At 32.5% G+C, this 25,066-nt stretch overlaps 1 protein-coding gene across 2 annotated transcripts; it reads right to left on the bottom strand.

Annotated features, from left to right (window-relative positions):
- Positions 1 to 3,924: 3,924 nt before the first annotated feature.
- LOC129972480 (pancreatic lipase-related protein 2-like) lies at positions 3,925 to 24,619 on the bottom strand. 2 transcript variants are annotated; one of them, XM_056086625.1, is made up of 10 exons: positions 24,472 to 24,619; positions 22,027 to 22,316; positions 20,554 to 20,697; positions 19,263 to 19,371; positions 16,417 to 16,533; positions 15,022 to 15,132; positions 12,489 to 12,728; positions 7,412 to 7,538; positions 6,181 to 6,342; positions 3,925 to 4,343 (listed from the first exon to the last, which is right to left on the bottom strand). In XM_056086625.1, the coding sequence occupies exons 1-10, from the start codon at positions 24,575 to 24,577 to the stop codon at positions 4,202 to 4,204; spliced, it is 1,548 nt and encodes a 515-aa protein (XP_055942600.1). In that variant the 5' UTR covers positions 24,578 to 24,619; the 3' UTR covers positions 3,925 to 4,201. The 2 variants fall into 2 exon arrangements, with proteins under 2 accessions (XP_055942600.1, XP_055942601.1); XM_056086626.1 differs by lacking the exon at positions 16,417 to 16,533.
- Between the last annotated feature and the right edge of the window lie 447 nt (positions 24,620 to 25,066).

Genomic DNA, 25,066 nt, shown 5'->3' with positions numbered 1-25,066 from the left:
ACAAGTAGCGAATGAATAGAAATTTAACTTTGTCCTCTTTTTATATATATAAAAAAGGCGTGACTCAAGTTATCTTTGATGGTTATCTCTAGCCAAATGGGTTCGGGTATCTAATCTCTGTTTCGTTCAAATGCAAACATATTTTTTGAATCCAATCATGAAGGACTGCCAAACTACAGGTTTATCCCCAATGACGATGAAATCTCGGTAAAGTGAAACGTAGAGGAAATGATTGATGTTTTTATTTGATAACTATTGCGAGGTTGTTGAAAAGGAAATTTGTCCTACAAAGATTTAAAAATTTTTTTTTTAAACCTTGAATATATATATTTAAATTTTACCCAATTTTTTCAATTTTTGTTCTGTTGGGAGTATCGTATCAGTAAATGAAAACTTAACGGTTTTATTTTTTTCAAACGTATTTCTTAACTCTTTCTTTGAGTTGGCAAAAGGGTCCGAACGTTACATTCGTAACAGAATTTGAGTCTTGAATCCTCATTTAGAATGGGGAACCAACGTCTTTCTTCCGTTTTATTTTCCGTTATACCTCCAATTACGGTATATATGAAAATTGAAACCCGACGTTGGCCTGAAAAAGGAAACCAACTTTGAAACGTTTTTTGTAAAATGAAACTGGTCTAAAAATTCAAACAACCAAATTTGAAACGTTTCTTGCAATCTTGTTTCTTGAACCATCGTCAGAAAATTCATCCAGACGATTTTTTTTTCATAAGGGGTCTAACATTGATTGAAAAGAAGACATAGAAAAAAGAAATACATACTTTTGAAAGTTCTCAGAAAAAAAAAAAGTAATGAACCAGTTGAAAGAATGGGATAGTTATGTAAATAGTCGTTGGGAGAAAAAATATAAAAATATGCAAAAGACGATGTCAAAATTACAAATTAAAATAGATAAATTTCAGAAAGAAATGGAACTGGTGAAAAAAAGAACGAGACGTTTTAAAAATTAAAGCGAACAAATTACAAACGAAAAATTCGAAATTAATAGACATTATTACAAAACTAAGATTTGCTCAAATAAAATAAAAATTACCTTTTCATTTTTACAGATCGTTGATAATTAGGCCATTTAATCAGTATGATATGGAACGTTTACATGAAAAGTAGAGAAATGAATTAATTACTATTAGTAAAGAAATGAATACTTTTGAAAGTTTTCCAGCAAAATGTAATAAACCAGTTGAAAGAATGGAATCACGGAATCAATGACAAATTCATCAGTTGAATTAATTCAAAAAATTAGAAATGAAGTGTGAAAAGAGTATCTTTCGTCTACGTCTACTCACCATACCGTTTCACATCATCTGCACAATACTTTTCGAATAGGAAATCGGAAATCTGATCCATCCCTGTGACAAATGCTTGAATCTTCACGCCAGTTCCGTCAAAAAGTAATCATGATTCTACATAACTTTTGGATATTATATTCGTTTTGTCCCCAAATTTTTTATAGGCTATCAAGACTCGTTAATAAGCGCGCTTGTGCAGTTTATTACTATAAATATTGTGGGAGCTTGCAATCGATTTTTGTCTTCAATTCATTTTTAGGTTGAACTGTTTATATAAAATCAAATTGTAATTAGTTTGATCGATTAATCGATAATTAAGATTTGAAAATATAAAAATAGTTTAGGACAAGCAAGTGGACAAAATTTGTAAACTTCAACATTTCAGAAAATGAGTAAAAAATGGAAAACAAAATTTGTCTTTTACTGAAATGAAACAAAAGAAATTAAATAAGAGTAAGAAGTAAAAAATTACATACAGGCAAATAAAATTTTCACTCAAGAAATTTTTTTAATTTGAAATTTAGAAAACAATTTACAAATATACATGTTAATATGGAATAGTCTTCTGTACAAAATAGAATGATTATCAGAGAAATTTAGTTCTTAAAATATGCGTCCTAATATGGAAATAGAAATTATCATTTAAGAACCATAGAAATGAATTTATTATTGTTGAATTGTTGTTATTGAGGTATATAGGATAGGTATTTGGGAAATTGCGAATGGGACGAAAGGCTGAAAATATAAATTCGAAAAATTTTGGTAATTGTTTAGTAAAATTTCATCTCCATTAATAATAATAATAAAAAAATTGCATTCTTTGAATTCAACAAAGAGCAGATGTTTTTTTTTTATTATTATTATTCTCAAAAGATTCCTTTATCGAATATCTTTTATTTATTAGCAGGGTAAACAAGACACTGTTCTCGTGTTGTTTAGCAAACAGTATTTAGCTTCTGAATTTTTATAATCTATTTCAAAACGTATCTTAAACGCAAGTTTCTTCTTATTTATACTTGTGTTTATTCAGTTGAATATTGTTATGCACGAGTGACACGAACTACCATTTTGGGTGGTTTCGAATTCTATAGTAACTTCAAACTGAGGATGTGATCTGGCAATATTGAACTAACTCCAAATTTTTGCACAACAAATTATTTATGATGTAATAATTTTAGAAAACTGTGCATTAGATTTCTATTGCAGAGCTTTGCGAAAGCATCAGTTTGTTTCATCATTTATTTTAGAGATGATTCTCCGATTACACGAACGTATCCAATCAATCTCCTGATATGATTCACTTCACTTAATCATTTAACCATCTATGTTATTTAATGTTTTTCCACATTCAAACTTCCTGTTAAACTTGGTTAACAGCTTCGTATTGCATAAGAATCACGCCATTGATGGAAATAGTTCGTGCTGCATAAAAAAAAACGTGCAAATTTACTCAGTCGTATTATGTGAACATCATGTTGTCTCTAAGGGCTATCTGCACTAGACACTTGTTATGTTAACACTGTTGCAGCAAGAATTTCGACTCTTAACAACATAGGCATTAGAAACTGAAACTAGAACCGAAAATATGGGATTAAGTCGTTTTATGGTGTTTTCTTTAAAAAATTTGAACTAAAAAATCTCTAAAATGCAAATTAAAGTAAAGGTTATATGGTAGTAATCAATGAAGCAATACTAAATATTCTATGAGTCTTAAACTGTTTATATGATTTTTTTTCTTGCTCACTAAGCAGATCCACTTCATACAAACATTCCATGTCAAAGCCGAACATAAATATGGAAACAAACCGGATTTGTGGGACGTGATGTGCAAGGTCGAATATTCAATTTTTCTCACTTTCCATTTCATATGGATTGGTCGCTACTGCTTCGTGAATGTAGAACACCATTGAGAAGTATGTAAGTGTGGAGGTGTGCTGGTAGTGTATTTATGTGAAATTATTAGCTCCAGTGTACAAAGTCAATGAATACGTACGCAATAATATTAATCCCATTTCAACCCGATCTCATATTATAAGATAAAAATAGAGCTTAAAAGAGATGCGTTAGGATGACGTGGCACTCAGCTGAGATGAAAAAACAGGTGGTTTCTTTAATTAAAAATACAGACGTCTTCCGAGGGGTGTTGGATTGGCTGGACGCAGCGTGGAGTGGCCGTGGTCGGAGGAATGATCAGCCTTATCCGGGGAGACCGATCATTTACCCAACCGACTGGAAATGAAAGACCAAAGGTGAGCTTTATCTCATTTCGCATACTTGTACAATATCTTACATAATTAGAATGGTATTTTGTAGCATTCACAAGAAAGAATAATATCTCATTGAAGTCCACATACAAAAAAGGAAACAGGCACAAATTTACAGAAGGATGTCACAAGAACATATTTACAGAAAAACCAACTGACATTTCCATAACAACAAATTTACATAGAGTAACGTATTTTCAAATTCATGCAGTCTTTGTTATTGTACAAAATATTATGTATAAACAGAACAGAGAATAAGAAAAAAACTCATAAGAAATTATGCAATTGTTATGGACATTTGTACATTATAATATTACAAAAAAAAAAAGTCTTTTGGAAACCCTCTGTTATTTACAATAGATGAGTCATATAGTTGTAACAGTTGGTCACATTTTTTTATGCAGACAAACAGTGTATATACCAACTATACAACCTGTGGCAAGAAATGACAATATTTGCAATCATAAAAATGATGTTTGGAAAATGTGTTTAGGTTATGCTCTAAAGAAGGCTAAAAAGTATAAATTATTCACTGATTTTTAAATTCACAACAGTTTTGCAATCCACTAGAAATATTTGAGCATTTGTTGCTCTTGTGCTGGGCTTCATAATCTAAGAAGTGGCTTCTCAGCTGAGTTGCACTTCATTGGATCGATCTGCTGTTTCAATCAAAGTATGGCAAGCAGAAGATGTGAGCAGGACTTGTTGACCTTGACTACTTAATGTTTCTGTTTCTTTGCACAAGACATTTGATATCTCCCGCTTCGGTCTGAAAAACAGAGATCCCAATTATTCTAAAACATATTTAATATCTACATATACAATTGGCGAAATAAGAAATTAATATCTCAATCTTAATCACTGGTCCGATTTTGTCAATTATTTTTTATTTCTTTTGGTAGGTCATGACATCTAAATAATCATCAAAAGTCATCTATCGCCCCATCATCTCCCATTTTCGAAAGATATTACAAGATAAAATCTTGTCAGAGCCCCAGCTTCAATAACTGAAGTGATTTCGCCACTTTATAAATGCAGCTATCCAGGTAGAATTGGCTATGTCTATTGTACACTTTAAAATAGCATTTTATTTTGTTAGATGCGTTCTAATTCTTTTGGTTGATATAGTTAAATTTGTTATTAATATTGGGGTGGAACAGTTGGTTGCTAAAGGTGGCTAGCATAACACAAAAGCAAAAAAAAAAAAAAAAAAAAAAAAAAAGGAAGAAAATGCAAACATAAATATTTTAAAATACATTGAGAAAAATTTAGAATTAAGATTTGAGAAGTTTTGTACAAATGAAATTTAGAATTTCACTTCAATAAAACACAATAGAACTTGACTAATATCCAACATTTTTTGATTTCTTTGATATATCGAATTTTTCTCAAAACCATGAAATTCTTATTAAAATAATTTTGAAATATCTTTTCTGATATGAATTATTTTGATTAGTTCAAAACCTAAATTGGAAAAGTATAAAAAATTCCTTAAATTAAATTCAAACTTTCATTGTGTTTTTCCAGATCCCAAACGAATTATTTCTCCAATTCTTCATTTCAATGCATGACTTCACGGTTGCGCAAAGTATTCAGTAAAGAACTAATGCAATTTTCTTTACATTTTTTGATATGGAGACAACAACACACTGAGAATAATATAAGCGAATTGTACTGATTATTTTGAAGGTATAATACACAACCGTCTTATTCAAAGGTTTTTGTTGTTTACTGAAATTACTACTAAATTATTGAAATTATTTTTAAAATTAATTTGAAATTATTATTTTTATTTCTTAAAATTCATGACTGTTTTTTTATTAGAACTGTTAAAAATAAGTATTTTCTGTCATTTCGAATTCGCCAGTTTGGCAAGTAATAATAATAATCAGTACATCTTGTACCTTTAAACGTGCAATTCTTGCATACATATAAATTTATTTATTTAGCGTATTTCGGAAACGACTCTAACGATTTGGATTAAATTTAGTATTTAGACAAACTTTAGCTTTTCAAGTTTATCTAAATAAGTGTCTTTCCTGAAAAAAAAAAGCGATTTTACACAATGCACACACAATGTAATGACACTTTTTTTTACAACTAATTATTAAAGCTTTTTTCTATTTTCTCTCATGCTGATAATCTCATATAGTGTCATCTTGTGCACATATAAATCAGTAGTTGCCACAAATTCCTACAAGTCGGGACAACACCCCTGAGGGTACTTGATCAGAGGTGATCGGTCCAAATTACGATCTGTGAATGAAGTCCGCCCCGTGAAAGGAGCTGTGACGCATGAGTAGCTAAGACTTACTCTTGGCCCTAGATGGCACTACTGAAATAAGAGACGTTGAAATTCGCTTAAAATCGCTGACTTTGTCAGTGGGCTTGTCTATGACAAGTGCCATAATCAACAACGAGATTTTTTTTTATTTTTATGTTTAAATGGCCAGTTCATATGAAGGTAAGATGGAAAAATATTTATATGTAATATCATCTTATGTGATTAGTATCTAAATACTTTCTTTAAAAAAAAACACAATTTTACACAAGAAAAAAAACCCTTATCGATTGAAGCTTGGTTTTCCACATATTTTAATACTTACACAGGAAATAAATAGTTTATTTCTACGGCTGCTAAACTGACGCTTATGTTATACCGTTGTTCCGGTAATTGCACCACTGCAACCGCAGAATCGATCTGGCCAACGGGTTGCTTAAGAGTCAGCAGAAAAGTTCTGAATTGGCGCTGTTCTCGTAAGTTCACCCTGTAAGTCAAATGAAGAAGTAAACGTTAAAAGCACTCGATAAAGAAAATTTTGCTTTGTTTCGCTTCAATGATTTCTCATTTATAAAAGTTCTTTTTATATTAAAATAAAACCTCAGTAGACCCACATTTTTAGTGGCTATTTTGTTAATTATGTCTTATATGAATCGATTTAGGCTGTTTTTTAAAGATATTTTATTATATATGTAATTTTGTTTTTCAATATACAAAATTTTCAAAAAATCAGCCTCGTTAACGATAAGAGTTTTGAAAAAACCCATAGAATCAATTACATATTTGCCAACGTGGCTAACAACGTAATGAAAAATAATTTTTTAAAATATATTTATTCTGAATTAATGATTTGTAAAGCTGAGATCAGCACTGAGATTCAAAGCTCTTGAATACTTTCACATTGTGGTAGCGTTGAATTGTATTTGCTCAAATATATTAAAATTAAATATATGTAAAAAAAATCTATTAACAGATACAGGCTGTTACAGTACTATTAAATAAGGCTTTATAAAGGTAGACGAATCGGAATTACACAACAGCACGAGCTCTGTAACGGCGTCATCACATGGTGAGTTGAGAGCGTTAAAATAGTTACACGCATTTTATTGCTAACTATAGATAAATTTGCGAAATAATTAAAGATCTAAGGAGAAGTCAAAACTAACCTCTTCTCTAAAATGCACTTTGCATTAGTGAAATCGAAATCCGCCAGATGATATTGTGTTCTCAATAGCATTATTGCCTACTATTAGCAGTTTCACGTTATTCTTCTGTTTTATTAACTATATGACATTTGAGAGCTCGAAAAAAAATTAGTTCATTCTTAAGTAAAGTTACACAGCGCGATATTCTGCGAATATTGGTTAAAAAAATTAAAGAACCTATTGATTTGAATCTATATATTCATAAAGTGTCTGTCTCCAATTAGATATTTCTAAGGTATGTAGACATGTTTTTGATAGAAAATGAATATTAGGATGCATTTCATATAAAATGTGTCATTACATATCACTTCCATTACACATATTTACTTAATTTATTTTCAAGTAACATACCTAAAGTGAAAAGTTTGTCGAAAATTTCTTCCTCCAGCTACTACTAAATCTGCTGAAACCGGAAGAGAGCCGTACGTTTTGTGTAGATATGGCAGCTCTATGTATACAATCACTTGATACTGATGCACTGAAAAATAAAAAGTGTTCTTGTCATATCTTAATCTATACTTATGATAAAGCTCAATGTGGGTGCGTGTGTGTATGTGTTGGCACTCTACAGGTCATACCGCTTGACCTACAGCTAAAATATTTGTTACATGTATACCTTGGAGGTCGGGAATGTGCACCTGGGGTCACCTTTGATGAATTTTTAATTAGAATTTTAATTATTAATTAAAAACTAACTTTCTCGCCAAAAAAAATCTTCATTTCCCCACCGCCAAATGAGTACGGCTTCAGTTTTTTCCCACGCTAACGAGGTTAGGCTTAAAATTTTTCAACCGATTATTTCAAACGATTCTATTTATTTTCTAATGCTTGATGCATTTAAAATTAAACATTGTTAATGAATCGATCTTTCATATTCATTCTGAAGTACTTTTGAGTTAAAATAAAACAGAATAAAGGAAATTAAAAATTTCTAATCTGCATAGCATTACCCCAACTGGCGTAGAAAAATTCACGCATTTGCGTCACTACAACTCGTGTTGAAAATTCACGCATGCGCATCGTGCTCTGATTTTTGACTACTATTTTCAACGGATGCGGACTTGATTTAAATTATTTTTTGTTTGTTGTTTGTTTGTTTCTTATGGCACTTGCCACTGACAAGCCCGCTGTTACGAAGACAGCGATTTAAGCCTGAGGGGGAACGTCTCTTATTTTTTATAGCAGCGCCAACTAGGGCCAAGAGTACGACTTTGCCACTCACGCATCACTCATTCGCTTGCACAACCCCTTTTTACAGGAGGGCACATTCACACATCTCACAGATAGAACAACAGAAGAACAACCATGCCCAAACCGGGACTCGAACCCGGGACGCCCAGATCACGGGGAAGACGCGCTACCCCTATGCCAGGACGCCGGCAAATTATTTTTAGATTAGTTGAATGCTTTTGTAATTAAATTGTACTTATGTTAGTTATATATTTTTTGTATATGCTTATAGTTTTAAGTACATCGTTTTTTAAGTAGTTTTTTTAACCTGTTTTTGACTGATTATTTTAAACGATTCTGTTTATTTTCTTAGTGCTTGATGCATTTAAAATTAAACATTGTTAATGAATCGATCTGCTCATGATGAATTAGAGAAATTTTGTTGACAAATTCTTGAGATATTACATAAATTAAGAAAGATATTCTTTAGTGCCCATAAAGTTTAAATGCACAGTGACTCTGTTTTCAGTAATCATATAAAAATGCTTTGTTTCAGTGAAAAATATTATTATATTAATTGCAGATTAATCATTTCCACTTTAATTTAAAGCATAAATTCTACGGGAGCTAACAGAAAATTAGAGAGATACATGTTACGTTATGACTGAAAGCCTTTATAATATTAAGAGTGAATTATATGAATATCAAAATTTGGAGTTTTAAAATATTTTGATGAAGAAGCTATTAAAGTAGGAATTACAAAAAATATTTAATTATTAAAATTTTAATGAACATTAAGATTGGCGAATCGGCTGGTCGTCAAAGGCAGCAAGTTCATTCTAAATTATATCAATCCTGAATATTCATTACCGTAGATTTCAGTTTTAACATGTACATAGTAGAGAATGCTATAGTATTCGTTTTGTCTGTGATAATAAAATGGCATAAATAATGAAATGTTCAAATTTATATGATACATTTCCATGCATCCATTTCTATGAAGATTTTTTTTTTGTGCATTCGAAATGTTTTGCATTTAAAAAAACAGTAATACCTAAATTTTTATGAATATGAATTTGCATAATTCCAGAATTTTTCCATTCCGAATATTTCTCGTTTTGGAATACGAGTCAAATGCGAAATTCTGAAATAAAATCAAATAATAAATATATAAATGTGTCAATTTTTTTCAAAAGCAAACCGAGAACAACTCCAGAAATTCATCAATTTGAACATGTGATAAAGGAAGGCGCCAATTATGCCAAGTACACTCATGTCCAAAATTAAGGTCACAAAAATGTTTTTCAAAGTAATTCTAAACGGCTACAGTAAAATTTAAACAAATTATATTTTATGTATTGTGATGGACCGGTAACACGATATTAACCTTTGTTGTGGGAAAAAAATGTTGTTTAGCATTAGATTTTGAGCTACTACTGAAATTAGACCGCTTAAGCATCTGGCATTTTTGCCTGCAATTTTGTGAATATTGCATTAAAACAAAAAAGTTTAACCTGTTTCCAGTGAGAATGAGTTCTCATAATCGTTTAGACGATTCTTTGAGATGGAGAGCCGTTGGCAGGTTTGAAACTGGGCAGTCTCAAGCGGATGTGGCTCGATGGTTACAAGTGACATCGAAAGTGGTGTCCATGTTGTTGAATCAATTCCAAACAAGTGGTACTGTAACCAGGAAGACCGGCCAAGGTCGTCACAGAGTAACGACGCCAGCACAGGATCGCTATTTGACATTAAGCGCACGACGGCATAGGCTAACAACGGCTAATCAATCTGCTCGTGACTTTGCTGCTGCGTCTGGAATACGAATTTCCAGACAAAAAGTATACAGACGTCTAGCAGAGAGGGCCCCTTATGCCCGGCGACCAGTTGAGTGCGTTCCTTTGACTGCATCCAACAGAAAAGCCCGGTTATTGTGGTGCCGAACACATCAGTCTTGGGCGCAGCAAGAATGGCGGCGCGTTCTTTTCAGTGATGAGTCGAGATTTACCACACAGAATGACACTCGTCGAATCTTCAACTGGAGAGAGCGAGGAGCTCACTATCATCCCTCCTACGTAAAAGAAATCGACAGATTTGGGGACAGAGGAATTCTTATCTGGGGTGGCATAATGTTGGGCAGTCGTACACCACTGCACGTCTTCGATGTGGGTACTGTAAATACACATCGCTATAGGGATGGGATCCTTGATGGCTATGTGAGGTTGTTCCATGGTGCTTTTGGCCCAGACTTCCTGTTTATGGATGATAACGCGTGTCCACACAGAGCCCAAATCGTTGATGATTTTCTTGAGTTAGAGGATATTCGACATATGGACTGGTCCTCGAGGCCTCTGGATCTCAGTCCTATTGAACATGTTTGGGATGATCTTGGAAGAGTCATGGCACAGCGTAACCCCCCCCCCTCCTAATACCCTCCAAGAGTTAAAAGCCGCGCTTTAGGAAGAACGGGCTTGGTTGCCCCAATCATTTATTGACACCCTCATAAACAGTATTAAAGCTCGTTGTGAAACTTTTATAACAGTGCACGGTGGTCACACTCCATATTAGACAGACTTTTCCCAAGATTCGAGTGTATTTATGTGTTAAATTCCATCATGACTTACGTACTTTCCGTCAGTTCAACCTGCCACATCTTTTCACAGTATAATTGTAATTTCTAAGAATTTTATTGAATATTTATATTCTGTTTTGTGTATTTAAAATTTTCCTATAAATAACTTACAATTTGAATTAGAAATATAACTGCTTGCTAGTTCCAGTAAGTTTCGTAAATCATCGTCTATTTTTGAAGCTCATCAAAAAAGTGTGTTGTCCACGAGTGCGTTGTAGAGGCCGATGATGGCTCTACGAATGATAATGAGAAATTAACTAACAAATTGCGGTGTAGATAAAAGAGATGAATACGATGCTTTTATAAAATGCAGTTACCCATCTATCAACGGTTAGAATCGCGCTCCGAGTTCAAATATAGTTCTAGCAGGTCATGAAAAATATTTACAACATGAAGCAATTTATTTATTACCAAAGGGAAAAACCCTAAAATGAGAGCTTGCCAATTTGGCGCGTTGGTAGCAAAGTACTGAACATGCGTCAAAGAGTCAATTTTTAAGAAGACATAAAAGTCCCAATATTCTTAAAATTCTTTTTATGTTAAAACTTCCTTGGTTAGGACAAAAGCTTGAAATTCTTCTTTTCAAAATATAAGGTGCTGGTTGCTGGGACAGTTTGACAATGAATTTTATTTTTCTTTGAAAAGGGAACACTTCTTGGATCATTGAGAAGAGTTACTCTCAGTTCCAGTGGGAAAAGAATAATTAATTAATTAATTAAGAATAATAAGATTATTATTACCGAAATGAACCAGGAAATCTTTCGGAAGGCGATAGATTGCCTCAACAACACTAGCACTGCTCTAGATATTCGACAGCTTCCAGATGGCTGAAAGCTAACTGTATATTACACTAAACATAGTTTCAAGCTGTTTTCAGTGATGTATTGGTTTTAATTATGTGCTGGTCACTATTAAATTTCAAATACTTTTAAATAAAATTCGCTATTTTTATAACTAAATCTATTATAATTTTAACATTTCACAATTGTTTTATTAACTAATAATTATTTAGATGCGGTGAAAATCACCGATAAAATTTTGCTTGTACACATTATATAGAAATATGAAAGAATTTCTGTTTCCTTTCGCTATATTCACACAAATAATGTCGAAAACAATATACACAAATTATATCGAAAATTGAAAATTTAATCTCTCTCTCATGCAATTAAATGAAAATAATTCGATTAATTTTAAATTTATTTTTCATTCTTTTAATGGTTGAGATTTCATTTATTCCTTTTTTATTTTGTGAGATTATCATTCTGTTCCCCATCATGAATAAGGGTGTATTTTTTAGTTTAAGTAAGAACAAAGTAAAGTTAAGTAAGAACGTTTCAAAGTAAAGAACAAAAACTGCCTTCAAAGACAATATGGAATACATGAGAGATAACACAAGAATTATCTGTTTAGAGCTTTCGACAATGAAATATGTGAAAAATGAGAATCAATCGTCAAATTAGTGTAAAACTAATGATGAATAGCTATATATTTAGCATAGAGAATTTCTACTACGCAAAGCAAAATATACTGGTGTATCAATACAGCCATCTTCCTAATTTTAACCTGTTGATCCATTCTATAAAACATATCATTCATTAATATATTCGTACTAATATTAATATTTACCGCAGTAAGGTTTTTTGTTGTCGAACATGAGGTAGTAACGAGTCTCGTAGGGTGCACCTGTGGCAAAATGTCCCATGAAACGACACTTTTGCCCCTTGCTACCGCAGTTGCAGCGCCCTACGTAGAAATCTTCGTAGCTCGAACACTCCACTCCTACGAAGAGGCAGCCTTTCTGATCGAAAGAAGAAAGGAAGAAGTCGATGGACCTGAAGTGACTGCAAAACAAGGCGTTCTGCAAAACTGAAATGGAAAAAAGAAATGGCAAAAATATCAAAGAGGTGTAGGAAAACAGATTTAGAAAGAAAACACAACACATCTTGATTGATTGATTTATTTGTTAAATAAACATCTAGTCTTGAAGCTACAAGAAGATTATGTTAGGAAGGTGTCGTAATTTCAAATCTCTGCCAGATGTTAAGAACTGTTACTGAGGCGGCATAAAACTCTCCAAATTTCGATTCATATGACAAATTTAACACTATCGAAGAGCTTATGAATAACGGAGCATCGATTAACTGTGATTCGTCCTGAATCTTCTGATTCCAAAGTAGTTTCCACGAGGTCAGAAAGTCAATAGACAATATAAAGAATGTAAAGTTTAGGCGATATACAAACATAAGAAAACTGATATGTAGCTTGTTTTTTAAAAAGTAACTATGTGATTACACATTTCGTGGATTGTGATTGATGATAAAGATTACTATTTTTACTACTGAAGCGATAAAAAACTTTAACTTTAGATATATGTTTTCAATAATGTTGCTTCTAAATTTGGCAAGAAAATGGTATTACAAATCTGTAATACCATGTAAGTTATATAGTTGCAAGGATAAATTTACTGAGATTCTAAATGGATACTGATGGAGGATTCAATGACACCTTTCGACTTTGGTGACAAACTTGACAATCATTTAGCATACAAAAGGGAAAGGTTCTGGAAAAGGAGAGAATTATGACTCCATCTTTATTAAGAAATGTCTGCATCTATTAAGAAATATTAGTATCTAGAGATTTTTTTTTTCTAGAGAATTAATTCCATGTAATGTAAGTTCTGTCGGTAAACTTATATAAATTCGAAAGATTGAAGCGATGTAGTCAATCGTTTTCTAGAGATGAATTTGCAGAGGGGGGGGGGTAGAAATTGTGGTCTCTGAGCATTATTGCTATTATTTAATCAGATGCCTGTTTGTGTATTGGACAAAAAAATTTTGATAAAATTAAGGAATTATTTCTTTTAAATTATGAAAAGAAAATATCGTTAAATAATTTCAAATGTTGCTTCTTCAAATCAAGCTTTCTCTCTCTCTCTCTCTCTCTCTCTCTCACACACACACACACAAGCGTGCGTGCCATTGTGCTGTAAGCTCTATGAGTCTCTCTTTGTTTTATTTTTAAAATTTGCTCCTAATTATTTAGAAACGGTTATACGCTTCCAAAAATGTATCTAATATCATTACAAAGAGCGCGAATGCAAATACAGTAAATAAAACAATACCTGAATACAAAAACCGCATTTTTGCCATCACGATTTTGTGAACATGATAACGAGTCTATGAACACGATAACTCAAAAAGGCTTTAAACTAGACGGATGAAATTCGACATCCGGACTGTAGACCAAATGTGAAGATTTCCATCAAATTTTGAACGAAACTCATCCATAAGAAGTTTGTCTCTCTAGTAGTTAGATTACAGATGAACTCCCAAAAGAGCAAAAACTAGGTAGATAAAATTTAATGCATTGATTTAGCATCTGAAATATCAAGCCGCAACTTTGAAAGAGTGGAGTGGACAGAGTAGACAATCCACTCTGTCAAAGAGTGGAATGTCTACTATTCTGTACTGTTCAAGCATGTTAAAGCAATTTATCGTAAATGGGATGACTTAATTTATGAAATTCGGTACGTTATCGTGTGACTATAAATATAGTTTTGTGTCAAATTTAGTGTCAATTGAAAAGTGGCCTAAAAAAATCCATTCAAAATACACATTTTAACGATCAATTCAGCAAAAATGCTAGATTCACGCCGAAGATCTATATTTTGTGATTTTGGTTCACCAATGCCATGCAAGAAATTTACAGCCGAGGTCCACATTATGCGGAAGGAGACAGATAAGATCTTTGTTGGCTAGAATGTGAGAAAGACTAATCCCATTCCTAGTTAAGAGAAAAAACAAGTAAAAGATCAATGTTCATTGTACAAATACAAAAATGAAAAAGAAAGAAACGGAATCATTAAAAACTGCATCAAAGACGTTACCAACCGGATTCATGTTAAAAAATCGAATAGCAATTACATGACGGTTTTATTAAACGTTTTTAGTTCTTACTTTCAGTTTTGTAAACCTTATATAATACGTGTTCTATTTAAAGACAGACAAACAATAGGAAAGAATAAGTTTACATTCTACATGATCGAAAGAACATTCCAAAATAATGTTCAAATACTGAATTGAGTTAGCTGAAAAATAGTGGATTATTTCTGCTAAAGATGCAAATGAGTAGAGGAAGAATCCAAACAGACCGAACCTACATTCTAAGGGAGTTGCTCCCGTGGCCAATGTCCTCTGTGGGATGCATTTTGCTCTTTTGCCACCTGCGGCGAAAAAATTCACATGCCCAAGATCTTCTGGAGTTCCGAAACCTATGAAAAATATGATATTAAGTATAACGTATTTCTAACAGTATTATATAATGAGAACAGAAATATGATGGAGTAGTTGAAAAAATTTCAGATCTCAGTATTTAATGTAATTGTTTAATATATATATACTTAACACGCGACAAATTGTGTTCAGGAATAAGGAAATATTTATTCAGGATTTATTCGTAAACTAGAGATTTTTCTGTTAAAAATTCCAAATTGAAGTTGTGAGCAAATCTGCTCTCATTTCTGAAACTCGTAACTCTCTCGCGTATTTCTGATTAAGTACTAATGTTAGCTATTATCTTTCTCTCAATTTGTATTCTTCATGAATCGAAATTTCTTGAAATTACGATGATAATATCCTGAAATAAACACACACACACACACAGTAAAAGATGGACCTGACTTCCTTTATATATATATATGTGTGTGTGTGTGTGTGTGTGTGTGTGTGTGTGTGTGTGTGTGTGTGATTAATTATGCTAGTCAATTAATTTATCGGGTTTTATGATCATTTTCTCAAAATATATGGTTAGACAAAGCACTGTGAATGGCAACATGTATTTGAAATTTAAGACTGTAACTATAATTTTTTATAAGTTATTTCTCTTTTAAAAAGAATTATGATTGATCATATTTACTCTTGGGTCAGATTGTAACTCATTGACCAGATAAATGAATCATTGTTTTTGAAAACAATATTTCATTTGTTTGACCAATGAGTGTCAATTGCAGTATTGGGTACACGGAGAATATTTTGAAGCAACGATTTTCAAAATCAAAAAACATTTTCCTACCCATGTGTCTAAAGCCATTGAAATCTCTGGTTGCTTCAATAAGGGTAGAGTACAAAAATCAAAAGCAGAAAATAAAAATTAATTGAGCCTAATAACGTAAAAGAAAAAGATCCCCGCCTCTTCCCTCTTCTGACGCATAAAAGAAAACGTAAAAAAAAAAAAAGCCATGATAATCACAAAATATCTAAAAATATAGAGATATAACAAAAAGAATCATGACATACATACTAAAATATTAAGAAAAAAATTTATGAAAAATCAAGTGGTAATCGAGTGGCACATTTTTGCGTTTTAAAGAGAATTGTGCTTTCCTCTGGAATCAAACTAGTCAGAGCTGCAACTCTATCATCCTGTTGCACCTAGAAGTTGCAAAAATACATTCTGTTGCATGCGGAAGCTGCTGTAACAAAGTTTGGGAATCAAGCACAAATTCTGACTTTGTTGAAGCTTATTCAATTATTAAGAAAGGCACTTTTTAAATGACCTTCAAAGAAATTTCTAGACGGGTTGGAGTGTATGATATCCACGAGTAAAGCGTCCGTCTGGTCCAGCTTCACAACATCGGGAGTGTTTCTGAAGTAATCACCTCTGGGATCTAAACCTGGACAGAACAAACAAAAAAAAAATGCGATAAAACAAATAAAACCGATAAATCAAAGCTTATAGTTTTTTAGATAAATAAAAGTTTTTAGATGAATGAAAAAAATAAATTTCATTTTTAATGATATTATTTGGTTCGATTATCACTTCTTCATTAGCTTAGACTTCCAAAAACATAAATGAAGGTCATTTAGGAAAATAATTATTCTATCCAATGAAGATCTGCAAATAGGAAATATTTGTTTTGATTCCATCAATATCCTTCATTGGACCTTTAATAAAGTTTCCCCCCCCCCTTTTTGCTTGTAGAAATATTCTACAACCCCGTCAATGAAACAACTGAATAATTTACAAGGATATTTTAGATCACGAACCATTTTTTGTGACTAAAAATATCCATATAAAAAAAGGATAGGATAACTAAGCAGTAATTTATAATTAACAAAAAAAAACTTAATTAAATAAGTTTTAATTCAAAATTTTAACCAAGTAAGGAAAGTTCATTGCTGTATGTTTAAATTTTAGATTCAATTTCAAAAAATTTCTTTCAATGAAAATTCTTTAGTTTTATGACATTTGAGTATTTAGAGACAAAAGAGAGGCGGGTATACATTATATCAGTAAAATGCAGTTTGCAATTTGCTAGATGTTATAAGTATTACCACTTGGAAATGCTTCTAAGTTGTGTATATTAGGTCACATTTTATTTCTTTTTGGTCTCTGCAATAGAAGTATCTTATTAACTAAAAGACAATATGTCCCTTGATATTCGTCATGCAAAATGGGATGATAATTTGAGAAAAACGACAACCTTTTTATGAGTTTCAACTTTATCTCACTTAAATGTAAGTGTAAGTTTATCAAACACCTGCTGTTTTTATATTTTAAAAAATATAGCTATAAGTTGAATTAAGATATATTTGATGTGCATTCTTTCCTATATTATTTTGATTATCAAAAGTCCTCCTGGTAAGGTACCAACATGAGCTTTATTTCTAGAATGATTTGTTTCAGAAAATTAGATGAAATAATGTATGACATCTAAGAGGTGTGGAACAATAACACATTTCAACTATTGTGATCACAATAACACATTTCATTTAAAAATTGTGATCACAATAACACATTTCATTTAAAAATTGTGATCACAATATTGCATTTCATTGAAATATCACAAGCACAGCAACGCTAAGTATTACAAGAACCGTGTGTGGGATTTCTTTTGTAACGAAATTGGAACTGTGTTGGAGGAAAGATACTGCGAACAAATCAGATTGATTGATGGCAAACTGGAGGGATGCTATTGATTTCAAGAGGATATAGCGGATTCATATGCGCGGGGATAGAACATGGGACCTTGTGATTCGCAGCCCAGTAACATAACCATGATACAAAAGCAATTGCTCGGGTAGCGTAGCAGTTAACTGGATTATAAACTATTCACCACAGACTCTCCCTCCAGTGAGTCGGAGGTGAGACGAACGATATGACTGTTGAGTGATGATGTATTAGCTGTTGATTCTAATGCGCCTGAACCCATTTGAGTAGCGCCAAGCGTTCAAGCGTTATGGCGAGTGTGTGTGGGTGAGTGGTTGCGTCAAGTGAGTCTGACGACTTTGGATTGCTGCGGCTGTTTTGTGTTGCTGCGTCAAGTGAATCGGACGACTTTGGTTGTGGGTAGATGGCGCCACAACATCTGTACGAAGGTTGAAGGTTCATCGTCCGAGGTCACCAGTATAGCGGATTGATATGCGCGGGGATAGAACCTGGGACCTTGTGGTTCGCAGCCCAGTAACATAACCAGGATACAAAAGCAATTGCTCGGGTAGCGTAGTAGTTAACTGGATTATAAGCTATTCACCACAAGGATAATTTTTTATCGAGGCGTGTCAAAATTGGAAACGCGTTGTAGAGATCGTCTATATTTTACTCTCGGGTATAAAATTATTATTATTTTTTTTTTCATTTGGCTGAGCAACATACTGTGTACATAAAGCATAAATAATTTGAAATAAATTATTTTTGTAATATGAAAAGTTATGATTTTTCGTCAAACGCCACACGCACTTCTTGTGAAATCCAAGATGTGTATATTTTATTCTACATTGAAATGGCTCTGGTTGCAATGAATTTTTATTCGATTAATATAAATAAAGTATTTTGAATTACTAATTGAAGAAACTGCAAAATATAACGGAACTCGTATACTTTGGGATAATTAATATTACTTACCAAGGATCCAATAGCTTATGTGTACGCATCAAATTTATCATCTGACCTTCGTTTTTCAGAAACGATATTTTTTCCGTCTGAATTTAATATGAAAAGTAATGGCTCCCACAGGTAAACATGATTACTGAGCAGAGCTTTTTTTAATGTGCTTCGAGAAAGGACTTTAACTTCGAAATAGTGGAGTCGATTGAAATAGCTTAACGTGTTGGGTGAAAATCCATAGTATGCCATAAAAAAAAAGTGTTGATTTTGGATGTTTTGTTGCCTCATATCTTTCCTCTATTTTCAAAATGAATAATAGTTTATTAAAATGAAATTAATTTTGCGGATTTAACGAGTATTACGGGCATGAATTGAAAAAATGAATGCAACATCGAAGACTTTCGCTGTTAAGTGCCAACAATTCATTGTCGATTAAAGCCTAGAATTTATGCCTTTGTTACAAGTGATTGAGTCAGATCTCTGGTCAAAAATGGTACACGTGAATGAGGCAGGTACCTGTGATGCGTCCCAGTCCGTGCTGTCGCTCTCCGGCATAACCCGCGATGTGAGCTCCCAAACCGTGTCCGATGAGGTGGACGATCGCCCCTGGAATTCCGCACCTTTCCTGAAAAAAATTATTTTAGTCTGTTCATTCGTTTAAAAATTTAATTTTTATTTGGAAACATAGTAGGGTTGAATGAAAAAACAATAACTGATAATGTTCTGATATTTAAAAAAGAAATAGAATTCGCAGAGACCATTCGAAGTCGACTTGTTTGAGAATCACTTGTCTTTCACTTGGAAATTTTACAGTTTCAATATTTTTTAAATTTTAAATATTTAAAATTCACAATATTTTAAATTGGCAAGCAATGTACAGCTATAATCCAAGCAAAATGTTAATGTTGGCATGAGAGTTCGAGCTTATTCAAGAAATTCTTTTATAAATTCCTTAGACTGATACACTTCAGCTTCGATTTTTATGCTACGCTATTTTTCTGAAAATATGATAAATTCCAGAATCTTCTAAAACATATTTTCGGTTTGTATCGAAAGATGGTAACATTCCAAATATATATGCTGTTTAAAAATCTGAAACAAAAAATTAATATATAAATAAATAAAGATTTTAAACAATTTATTTCGAAGAGTGGCAAAAAACAAATATTTCTGTCAGCCTCTGTCACTTTTTAACGTGTATTGAGGACCAAAGAAGCTACCATTCAAAGTTAGGATGTAAAAGGAGTCTAACACAACTTTTTATTTTATTTTATTATTTTATTTTTGAAAAATCAACCTTTAAATGAGATAAAATTCTATATTTTTAGAAAGTAAGATTAAAAAAAAAAATTAAATATACAATCATGTTTTTAGAATGAGTTAAACTAGAATTTCATAAATGCACCTCTACTTCTTCGAGGATGAAGCCAAGTTATTCACTTGGTTTCCTGTTCATTTAGCTCAAAGTTTGGCACATGAATGAATTCCATACATGTTTATCCACATGCTCCAATAAGAGGAAGAGAAAAGTATGATTTGGCACCAGATTTTCTGTTTAGACTCAGAGTCTAAACAAAAACTTTTCTGAGGTTGATCTCTGACCCTTTCTCAATTACGGTCCCTATCTCTTCGACGGTGAGCCTTCGAATCATTTTAAGCAGAAGCACAGATTTCTCTTTTGGCCACTCAAATTTTAGAGAGCAGCACAATGACTGATAGGAATGCCTTTATTAGTTATACGTATTAATATTTATTTCATCGCACATTTATAGCAAGAATGTTTAAAAAAAAAATTCATTGTACTTACATGCAAAAAATGTATGAGTTCTCCAATTTGAGCTCCGACAACGCGAGCGTTAGCTGCATTCCAGAATGTTAGGGGAGTCCTCGTTCCGTAATCGACAAGAATCACGTTTTCGTCAGCCAGAGTAAGATATTGATTCTTTAAATCCTTTCGGAAGGAAAAAAATAATTATGTCAATTCATAAAGGAGCTGATAATAAATTTTAATAGCATGATTTAGCGTAGACGCCACTTAATGTGATCATAATAAATATTATCATTCGCTTTATATTATCAAAATCCTTTAGTCTCGAACCAAAAAAATTTAAATTTTCGCTGAAATGTTCGTTTATTGTGAATCTGTTTTGAAGTAGAGAATAAACTGATTCTTATTTTCAACCATTGATAAGGGTTGATGTTTGCTGGAATTTCTTGTTCAGCCAGTAAAAAAAAAAAAAAAAAAAAAAAAAAAAACCATCTGGATGGCATTTTTCTCATGGCATGGAATTTATATTTTTGTTGTTGTCTGGATTGGAGCAATATGGATTAATTTTAAAGATAGATACGCTGAGAGGTAAGCTTGCAATATGTTGAACAGCCAGAAGTCAGTTCTGCCTGATTGCTTTTTGATTAAAACTTAGAGCCACCTTCGAAAACCAGATGCTTGTCCGCCATATTAATAGTATTAATTTAGTCATATCAATCAACTTTTAGGAACATCTTTATCATAACAAAGAAAAGTTTTTTTTTAAAGTCATACTTGTACAAAAGATAGAATATTGTGATTGGTCAGCTATACTTTCTCCCTCTGTTTGTAATCTACCCACATACTGCTTTGGCTAAGTCGGGTTTCTTGACCTTGGATGCATACAAAATAACGACATCAGTCTAATTGTTGGGACTGCGGGGGGGCAGAGATTTATGTTTCAAAATTGGAGGGTATTGGAGATTATGAAACCATTTATGACCTATCTAAAATTCATGATCTTTCATAAAATAGACGTTAGCGAAATCGGTGCAAGGGTTGAGACGGATCGCAGTTTTTTCCTCCCAGAGTATACACAAGGAAGTAGTGTTCTTGAGGTATCTCCCTAAAATAGGACATGGCGATCATTGATGACATATCTAAAAATCTTGAAATTTCATATGAAATAAAAATTGACGAAATTTGCACAGTGGTTGCAGCGGCTAAGGGATTATAAGTAGTTTTTTTTCCACTTTAGAATTTACATTGAAATAGTATTTTTTATGATTTATCTCGAGTCGAAGGGTGGTAATAAACAAGGATCGTTGACGACAAATCAAGGAGTCATGAGAGCTTTCATGAGAAATTAAAATGAGCAAAATCAGACTAGTAGTGTGTGCTGGGATATTGTCTCTTCGATTTCGACACATACACACACTATTTTTACATGAAAAATTCTTTAATGTAACAAGTGGAAAAGTTTAAGAAGTTCTACGGTAAGAGATACGATTACATTTTATAAATGTTACAAACTTTCATCCAATTGGAGATGAGGACACCATCCACGGCCTCCGGAATAATGATCCTAGTCGGGGTGCGGGGCCTCAAGTGCGATGTCAGGGCAGCGTCCAGATGCAAGGGAGAGACGAGAAAGGGCCTCACCACATTGCTGCGGGTGTAAAGGAAGAAGAGGGTCTTCTGCAGCTCCGGCGGCAGGGGCGGCACACTGATCGGTCTCCAAAAGGGATGCTGAAAGGGAGGCCCGTTCCAAAAACAGCCCAGCTTGCCATAACAGACTTTTACATAGGGATTCAGAAGACGCGCTGAAAAAGAAATATAAAAAGCATCATTTTTAAGGGTAAGATGAAAATAAGAAATCCGGTTGAACAACCGTTGCTTCAATAAATGAATAAATAATTAGAATCTGTAAAATAGAATCACAACATGTGTTTCCATCATTGCTAAGTTGAAACAAATTCATTAAAACGGCTTTGTTGAGAAAAAGGGCAGAATTGTCTTTCATGGCCATATTATCTTCAAAGAAAGGTGCCTTGTAACATTCTAAATTTTAAACTGAAAATCAGAGAAAAAATTCCCTTAAAAACTTAAAGAGAAGAACCCCCGTGTTTTCATTTATTTCAACATGAACAAACTCTAATTTCAACTATCGAGTTAGTTTGAAATGAGAGTGGCCGTGTTACCCTCAGGTACTTTATATGTTTTCAGTGCAACAAATTTCCATTACAAACTAATGTGTTGCAATTATCTGTTTGGAAGATTTATAGATTCTATAAAATTTTTGTATTAAATTTAAATATCTACGAGTGATTTGATTTTAACATACAAAATACTATCCATCGAAACACACCTAATATATAGGCACGTGAAGGTGTTAAAACTGTTCTAAGGACAATCAGTACATCTAGACAGACACGAAGAAAATGGTTTGAGCATAAAATAAAACAATTATAAAATAAAACGTTAATCAGTAAGGAATTATTGAAATAACTCATTAGATCTTACAGGACAGAAATGAGAGAGATGAGTAGCAGTGGTCCTTAATAGATAATGGCAGCGAATCATTTTATAAATAACTAGTTACGAATATTAAGAATATTATGACATTTCAGATTTTTTTTTTGGCATAGTTCACTCATGTCAAGTCCATGCCGTTTATCGATTACGGACTCAAATATATGAGAGCTATCCTGTATAGCTTGATTTTACAGCATTATCTTTCATTTTTGCGTTTTGGTCACAAAAGTTTTTTCGCAGTAAAATCATCTAATATAATGTGAAAATAAGCTTTTTACATTGAAGACGATGCAGGGTTCATGGTTCACACCAATATTATTCACTAATTATTATTATTTTAATGATTATTATTTTATTATTATCATTTTAAGATTCAAGGACGGGAAATAAACAAAAATTGATATATTTTAGAAAAGATTTCAGCAGTCAATAAAAATATACGATGATTGAGTTGTCTCCGTTCGCTTTTAGCATACAATGATACATGCTTCTCCCACGAAATTTTTTAATTAGTTTTTAAAGATAACATTTAAGCACTCCCAAATAAACATTTCTATTAAATTTATATACTAACCCTTCAATAACAGTTTTTTAAAAGTTCAAAATAATAGATGTTTATGTCATGGGAAATTCACATTTAACAATAGAAAAATACACACAAAAAAAATCAAAACTGAACTTTGAAAATTTTTTTTCTATTCTAAGAAATTTCTATATTAAATTCTATTTTAAAAAATCTATATTCTAAGATTCATCCATCTATTCTTATTCTTAATATTCTTATTTTATTCAAAGTTTCTATTTAAAAAAAAATCGAAAAAACTTCTGTTCTAAAAAAATGTGCTATTCATCATTCATATGAAAAAATATGTTTCACATTTGATAGAGAATGAAATGGAGAATGTTTTTGAAGCGTTCATCATTCCCACATTCATGTAAAACACAAATAAAACTTTCTGCATCTGTTATAAATGTAACATTTTTCTGTCGTTAACTGATATTTAACATTTAAACATTTTTACTGAATATTGAGTTTATTAGTAAAGGTAAGTCGTAAATATTCACATAAAACATTTACAATCAAATACGAATAAAGCTAGATACGAGAAGCTATTTTACCACTGGTCATCTTAAAATATTCCTTTTGAAAATTTTATCACATTGAAGACCTTTCCAAACCATTACTCGTGAATCGAAGCATCCTGTTTCAAATTTTGAATTTGACTGAATTCAAGCCTTTTACAGACTTCATAATTCGATACAAATATTTTGTGGAATCCTAATGGATTCGAGTGTTTTATAGATGTATTTACCGATCAAAAATGTCCGGACTTATTAGCTCGTAGAGAAGACTTTTAAGGATGAAAAGATGATCTCTTCTTAAATAAAATATAATTTATGCAGTTGTTAGGAAGAAGCGAACAAAAAAGAAATTGTACTCACGACGACCCTTCTTATATACGACAGTCCCATTCCTGTTCGCTTCTGTCATCGCTTGGAATATCCACACGTAACACATCCAAAAGAGCGTCCATTTCAGATTTGACATGATAGATCTGTCACCGACACATTCATGGAACAAAAAGGATTATTTCTTCTCTAAAAGAGTGCAGAGAATAAAGAAAATCCTCAGGAAACTCAAGTAGTCATTTCGGAAAAATTTCCTCTAAAGTTGAACGAATAACTCTGCATCTTCCTGCTTTTTCAGTGCCCTGGAGGCGCATTTGTGCTATGAAGGAAATTAAATTTTTAAGAGTTTATAAGAGCATTGTAATCATCATTATAGCATTTTTATGCGTATTTCATATTTAACAGTTCAAAGAAGGAAACGGAGTCGATCTTTTATCGGATCGAAATACAAAAGTGCTTGCGATTCATTTTATTTTCTTGCAAGCGAAAAGAAGGAACTATATGTGTTAAAAACTCATTCAGATCTCTCCGATCACATATGAAAGCTCCGTGATGTATTCAGCCATATCTGCCAACACAACAGTTTAGTTATATGAACGTCCAGTTTTAAAGCAACACTAGGGCTATT

The sequence above is a fragment of the Argiope bruennichi genome, chromosome 6 (assembly GCF_947563725.1).
Source record: "Argiope bruennichi chromosome 6, qqArgBrue1.1, whole genome shotgun sequence".
In the NCBI taxonomy this organism is placed as follows: Eukaryota; Metazoa; Arthropoda; class Arachnida; order Araneae; family Araneidae; genus Argiope; species Argiope bruennichi.
Note: the sequence above shows the minus strand (reverse complement) of the source record. Positions and strands in the feature narration are given on the sequence as shown.